A 7,104-nucleotide genomic window follows, 5' to 3' on the forward strand; every position below is an offset into this window, starting at 1 on the left:
CTGGTAAACATTATTTCTTGGTGTGTCTGTGAGGATGTTTCCATAAGAGATTAGTATTTGAATCAGCAGATTGAGTAACAAAGACCACCCTCACCAATGTGGGCAGGGATTATACCATCTGTTGAGGGCAAGGATAGAACAAAAGGTCAGATTAAGGGCAAATGTGCTCTCTCTCCTTGAGCTCGGACATCCATCTTTTCCTGCCCTTGGATAACAGAACTGCAGGTTCTCATCCCTTCAGACTCCAAGACTTACACCTGGTTCTCAGGCCTTTGTAGTCAGATTGAATTACATCACCAAGCTTCCGTGGTTCTGCAGATTGCAGACAGCTTGCAGGCAGCATGTCATGGGACTGCAAAGCCGTCATAATCAAGTGAGCCAATCCCCATAATAAATTCCCTATTAAATAACTATATAGTGTATCCTACTGGTTCTGTTTTTCTGGAGAACCCTAATACATGACCCCAATGCAATTCATTAAAATACCACAATAAAAGATAATATATATGTATATGTGTAGGTATGCGTGTGTATAGGTAGGGGGGAGAGTATGAGTATGGGAGAGTGTTACACACACGTAAATCTTATGCATCTTGGAATTAAAACAAGTCCTAGATAATTCATAAGCTAAAGTAGAAATCATAATAAAAATTATAAAATATTTAGAGCCAAATGATTTTAAAACATTATCAATACCTTTGAGATGCCAGTTAAACAGCAACTGGAAGTAAATCAAGTGCCTTAAAGGCAGATATTACAATGAGAAAAAATATTGCAAATTGCAGAGGAGTGGTAAATACAAAATTCAGGATACCGATTAGCCAAAAAGAAGAAGGAAAAAGGGATTTTATTAGGCAGAGATTTACAGGACGCTTCACTTGGATGGGTACACAGGTGTTCATTAAATGTTACTCTATAACTTCCTATATGTCTGAAATATTTCAAAATAAATGTTTTAAAAATAAGTGAAAAAAAGTATTTGACTCATAAAGCTAAAATTTCTCTACAAATACAAATAAAAGATCCTAAATAAAAAATTAGCCAATCAAATCCAGCAAAATAGAGTAAAAACTGTACATCCTGACTTAAAAGAACTTATCACAGGAATGGGAATAGTTCAACATCAAAAAGTGTCATTTTTTTTTTACAGACTATGAAAGCAATATTATATAATAATTTCACTGGATTAAAAAAAACATCCCAAATAACTCAACATTCGAGATTTTTTAAAATTAGAATAGAAGGGAACTGCATTAACTCAATAAATGAAAACCCTACAGCCAATATTCTATTAGGTTGAACTACATTTGAAATGGCTCCAATATCCTCATTCTATTTTCCCAAATAAGCTCATAAAAATTGAAATATTAAATATAAAAAGAAGGTAAAGAGATAAATCAGCAATAATACTTCTTCCCATCAAAGATAAAATGTTTTAAAGATTTAAAATGTAGGTGATGGAAAATATAATTCTTTTGATGCTCTTTAAAAACAAGTTACTTAGCATACCATATCATTCTCCAAAGATTCATTGAGAAAAGTCACACTTTCCTCTTAGCAATATATTTTCTCTCATGTCATATGGCTCTGTTGGGCAACATAAAATGTTGTGTAACACATCCAAACCTTTCTATGTTTTTACTTTCATATTACTAAAGTATTACACAGATGAGATTACCACTAACACAAAACTTCAGCAAAAAATAAGCATGGAAGGGGTAGAGAAGAATGAGATTGCAACTTTCAACAGGCAATTAGAGATAACACCTAGTTTCCAGTTTATACAAATTGGGAAAAAATTGAATGTCACCACAAAAAGAAGAAAAAATCAGGAAATAATACAACATGAGCTATTCTATAACTGAGCTAAGTATGTTCAAAAGGTAATGTCCACAAAAAGATTTTTACAAGAATGAATATTCATAGTAGTATTATCCAATAACCACCATAACCTGGAAACAACCCAAACAACCATCAACAAGAGAATGGATAGCATCAGAGTAAAAAGCTTCTGCACAGCAAAGGAAACCACTAACAGTAAACATACAGAATGGAGAAAATCTGATAAGGGGTTAATATCCAAAATATGTAAGGACCCAAACAACTCAATAGCAAGAAAACAAAAAACCTAATTTTAAAAATGGGCAAGAGGTCTGACTAGGTATCTCAAATGGCCAACAGGTGTATGAAAAGGTGCTTACCATCTCCAATCATCAGGGAACTGCAAATCAAAACTACAATAAGATATGCCGTCGCACATGTTAGAATGACTACTATAGTAAATTCAAAAAATTGTTGGAAAGAATGTGGAGAAAGGGGAACCCTTGTACACCATTGGTACAAATGTAAATTAGAAGAGCCATTATAAAAAGCATATTTCCTCAAATAATTTAAAAAAAGAAAAATTTCCTCAAATAATTAAAAATAGAACTACCATATAATCCAGCAATCTCACTTCTGGGTATGTATCCAAAGGAAATTAGTATATGGAAGAGATCTGCACTCTCATATTCATTGCAGCATTATTCACCATACTCATGATATGGAAGCAACCTAAGTGTCCAGTGATGAATGAATGGATAAAGAAAATGTGGTAGGTGTGTGTGCGAGGGTGTGTGTGTGTACACTATTCCAATTTCTATCACTGTGGATTAGTTTGCCAGTACTTAAACTTCACATTGGAGCCACATAGTGTGTGATATTTAGTATCTGATTTCTTTTGCTCAGCATGTTGTTGAGATTCATCCATGTTGTTGGTTCTATCAGTAGTTCCTTTGAATTGTGGAGTAGTATTCTATTGTATGTATATACCACGACATATTTAGCCATTCTTTTTTGTCAAAACTTACATATATTTACACTGTACAAAGTGATGTTTTGCTACATGTATATACACTGTGAAATGATTAATTCAAGCTAATTAATATTTCCATCACCTCGTATACTTATTTCTCTCTGGAAAGCAGTTCTGTCTGGAATGGACCTGAAAGGGGAACAAGGGAATTGTGAGGGGTGATGGAAGTGTTCTAAATCTTAATCTGGGTGATGGTGACATGAGTGTATGAATTGACCAAAACCAACTGAGGAAAAAAAAGGAACACTGTGGGAATAAAAAAGATAGAACTGCTCTATATTAAAGTGAACTACAAAGACCTATCAATCAAATGATTAAAGGCAATATCTAAACCTTGACTGGACCCTGGTTTGAAAAAGTTAACTATGGAATCCATGTTTGGGACAACCAGAAAAACTTGAATATGAACTAAATATTAAGAATTTCTCACCAATTATCTTAGGTGTAATAATGGTGTTGGGATTATACAGAACAATCTCATTTTTTAATTTTATTTATTTATGTATTTATTTCAGAGACAGGGTCTCACTGTGTTGCCCAGGCTGGAGTGCAGGGCTACTCACAGGTGTGCTCACAGCATACTACAGCTTCAAACTCCTGGGCTCAAGCAATCCTCCTGCCTCAGTCCCCTGAGTAGCTCGAATTACAGGTGCCTGTCATCATGCCCAGCTAATTTCCTTATTTTTAGAAGACACATGCTGAAGTACTTACAGGTGGAGTATCATTATGTCAATTTACTTTCAATGTTTAGCAAAAAAAAAAATACATAAATATACACATACATATAGATAAATCAAATTAATGTACATGGTCATGGGTTACAGTTATTCATTGAACTATTCTTCTAAGTATTCTGTATGTTTGAAAAATTTCATTTAAAAAGTTGGGGAGAAAGATGCCAGTTTTAATAGATACAGAGTGATCTCCAGGACATACTGAACGAAGAAAAGCAAGGTGCAGAATAGTTTATATGCTACCTATTTCATAAAAACAGATATATATTTTATATGTATATATGTTGTGTGGTATGTGAGAGTCTATCTGTTTATATCAAAACCAGTGAAAATGGTTACTTAAAGCAGATGAGTATAGGTGGGAAATAGTTTTGAGCCTGGAAGCAACACTTCTCTGAGTATATCATTTTATATAGTCTTGAACTATGTAAATGTAAAAAGGAAATAGACAAGAAACTAAAATCAAAATGAAGATGTTAAAAATATCTAGGGTCATATAACCTTTCTATTCAATCAAAGCCAAATTAATCAATCAATCAAACATGTTTAACTTGTATGTTTGCTAGTGGGGTTTTTTTTTTTTTTTTTTTTTTTGCGGGGTAGGGGGTGGGGGCATTGTTTGTTTGCTCCTTCTGAGCATCAGAGCCATTTTAAAAGGCTTTTGTTGTTCAGAATTTCAGGAACATTTTGCAGATCTGCTTCGAAATAGTTGTGCAATCCTAGACAAATAATAGCCATGCTAAGCATCGATTTTCTTGGCTGTAAAAAGGGATTGAATCCAATGATTTCCATCTAAGATTTCTCGGAACTATAAAATTCTGTGACTTAAATGTTTGTTGGGGGAAAATATTATTTCCACCTGCATCGTTTTCTTCAGCTCTGATGAGTAACAAAGCTCCACTATACAGTGAATTACACGTTCACTTTCTGCAATACAACTAATAGGAGTAATGTAGCTATTCCTCCGACTCCTTCAAGCAGTAATCAGTTACAACAGAGTACTTCCTCTTAGAAAGTTTGTATTGGCAACGTTAGGGAAGCTGCAGCCAGCCAGTCGGGCAGCTGCACTCACCAGACTGCTAAACACCATTAGTTGGCAGGAGGAGGAAGAAGCCTGCAACAAAATCTATTAAGGCTGAACTCTGAAGGAGTTTCACTAACTTATGTCCTGGGCCAAGGGATCGAGAAAGCTTCGTGCATTCTTCTTGCTAAACTAATTTTACTTTACAAAAAGTTGTCAAAAATGGCAGCTTTGGGAGGAAAACAAGTAAAGCTAGGGCTATGGAGTTTCCGAGAAAAATCTCTGCAGGCTTGAAGATAAAGGGAGAGTCCAAGAAAATTTCTACTTCACCACCACTGCCTCACACTCTGCCCCACCCACACTTGCCTTCTTTAAGACCTAACAAAAGACCTAAAACAGTCCTGTGATTTTCCTAGGGGTCTAAGTTCTGTGCTGCAGCAACATCATTCTAACGTGACGAAGGCCAGCCAGGAAAGGCGGGAAGCCTGGCTAGCAGGGTGTACAGGAAGGAAATGCAGAGGGCTCCTGGCTGCAGCACCCAGGAGAGTAATGGTAAATATTTAAGCACCCTCAACCCCCAAGTTTTCCTAGGAGATCCAAGAGAAGACAATATACATAAGAAGACATATTGAGTAAGAAGGAGTGAAGAGACCGAATGGTGAATTTTGGTTCCAAACTCCGTACAGGTCTGTGCCTGCAGGACTAAAATCGGGTGTGGAAAGGGTCTTTTGGAGATTTCCTCCAGAACAGACAAGCTGGAGTATTCCTCTGAACAGGGGAATGAGAGGGTTCTCTAAAGAATGCAGGGGAAGAAGTTCAAAACCCTTGGAAGTCTTCTGAGATCAACAAGCAGATAGAGTTTTCTCCCAGCATGGAGAGGTCCAGCCCCTTCACTGGATGAGTTGTGGTTCTCTGCCCCAGCGGGACTTCCACAGGAGGATGGAGGAAAGCGTCCTTTTGAGCAAGTCTGGAGAGTGAAGGGGTGGGGTTGCAAGTTTGGAGAAGGCGAGTTTCCCTCATAAAGTTGACTGGGCCTTTCTTGCAATGGCTGGCACAATGTCGGAAGGGTCTGGGGTCGGGAGGGGCCTGAAGTGATTTCTGAGGAGTTGGGTTTTTCCTGTAAGGCCCTGGGAGGGAAGGCAAGGTACTTTGCGCAATGACACATTTCAATTGTTGGGTGTGAAAATTCTCCTTTGAAGACAGAATAAAGAAAGGCCCCTTCATTAATGCGGGTTTGAAACCGGTCTGAAGTGGTGTGCCTGCAGGGATTCGGGAGGGCATGCGACCCCCACCCCCAGACCTGGGAAAGGCGGGGGCAATAATTTTCTAAGAGAACTGGAGCCCAGAAGAGGAATGAAAAGTCCCCGCGCCGCGCACATACACTCTCTCTCACTGGAAAGTTAGGAGCGAGGAAAGGAACTCTGAAGTGGTTTGGGAACGATCTGAAAGCGCGCAAGTTGGAAGTCGGGTTGAAGCCAGCGTAGCGGAGCAGGGGTCAGGCCTCTGCGTGGCCGGAATGGGAGGCCGATCATGAGTCCGAGGTAGGGCAGGACCGAGGGGGCGTGGGGTCGACGCTCCCTAGGGATGATTCGGAGGGTGAAGGAGGTTTGGGGGTGATTCCCGGCTCTCGGAGGTGACCTGAGGGAGCCCCTGAGCCAATGGCCGAGGGTGGGAGGCGCTACCGGTACTCACTGAGCTGATCTCCAGCGCCAGGGCGCACTGCAGCGCCTTCACCTTCGGCATCCGTGCGGGGAGGGGCGACGGGGAGTGACCCCGGCCGCGGGCCCGAGTGAGGCCGGGAGACCTGGGGCTGGGCGGGGACGGGGAGGAGACGAGTTGGCGGCGGCGGCGGCGGCAGCAGTGGCCCCCAGGCCGGGGCCCGCGGTCCAGCCAGGGTCCCGCCGGAGAAGCAGCTGAGCGCGGGGCGCAGACTCGTTGTCATGGCAGCCAGGAGGGGCGGGGCCGGAAGAGAGGCCGCGCGGGGCGCTGCAGGGCCACCCACGCGGGAACGAGCGCTGGAGGCGGGGCTTGACGAACGCCGAGCGAGGCGGAGCCGGGCAGGGGGCGGGGCTTCCGAAGGGGCGGGGTGAGGCAAGGCAGCTCTTCTGTGATGTCAAACTGCGCCCAAAGCCGGATGAAAGGGAGCAGCTGTTTGTATAACGGGACAGTGCTCAGTTCAGGGAGTTGGAGTTCCTGTAAGGCCGTCGGAGGGAAGGCCTGAGTTCCAACGTGGTGATGGCACCTTGGGCTAGTGGCGACCCACCGTGGCCTCAGTTTTCCCAACTGTAAAAGAATAATAATTATTAGTCCTCCTATTTGAATTTCACGGCACAGTTTACAAAGCCAGCATGAGGATCCTGGGAATTAGAGAAGAGACTTGCCCAAATCAAAGTCGGAACCGGGACTGGAACCCAGGCGCTCTCAATTTAAACCCCAATTGCCTCCCTGAGGAGAGGGGCTTGATACTCCTAGTCTCCTACTCTGTGATTCTCTTT

At 41.5% G+C, this 7,104-nt stretch overlaps 1 protein-coding gene across 6 annotated transcripts in view; it reads right to left on the minus strand.

Moving 5' to 3' along the window:
- Positions 1–6,555, minus strand: part of SPATA6 (spermatogenesis associated 6) — a 133,433-nt gene extending 126,878 nt beyond the window's left edge. For 5 of the 6 annotated variants that reach the window (XM_003259006.4, XM_012511002.2, XM_030823877.1 and 2 more), the window contains exon 1: positions 6,302–6,555. In XM_003259006.4, the coding sequence (XP_003259054.3) occupies positions 6,302–6,352 (51 nt within the window). In that variant the 5' untranslated portion in view covers positions 6,353–6,555. The remainder of the gene's footprint in view (positions 1–6,301) is intronic. The other variant, XM_030823876.1, reaches the window with a different exon arrangement.
- Between the last annotated feature and the right edge of the window lie 549 nt (positions 6,556–7,104).

This window comes from Nomascus leucogenys, chromosome 12 (assembly GCF_006542625.1).
Source record: "Nomascus leucogenys isolate Asia chromosome 12, Asia_NLE_v1, whole genome shotgun sequence".
Lineage (NCBI taxonomy): Eukaryota > Metazoa > Chordata > Mammalia > Primates > Hylobatidae > Nomascus > Nomascus leucogenys.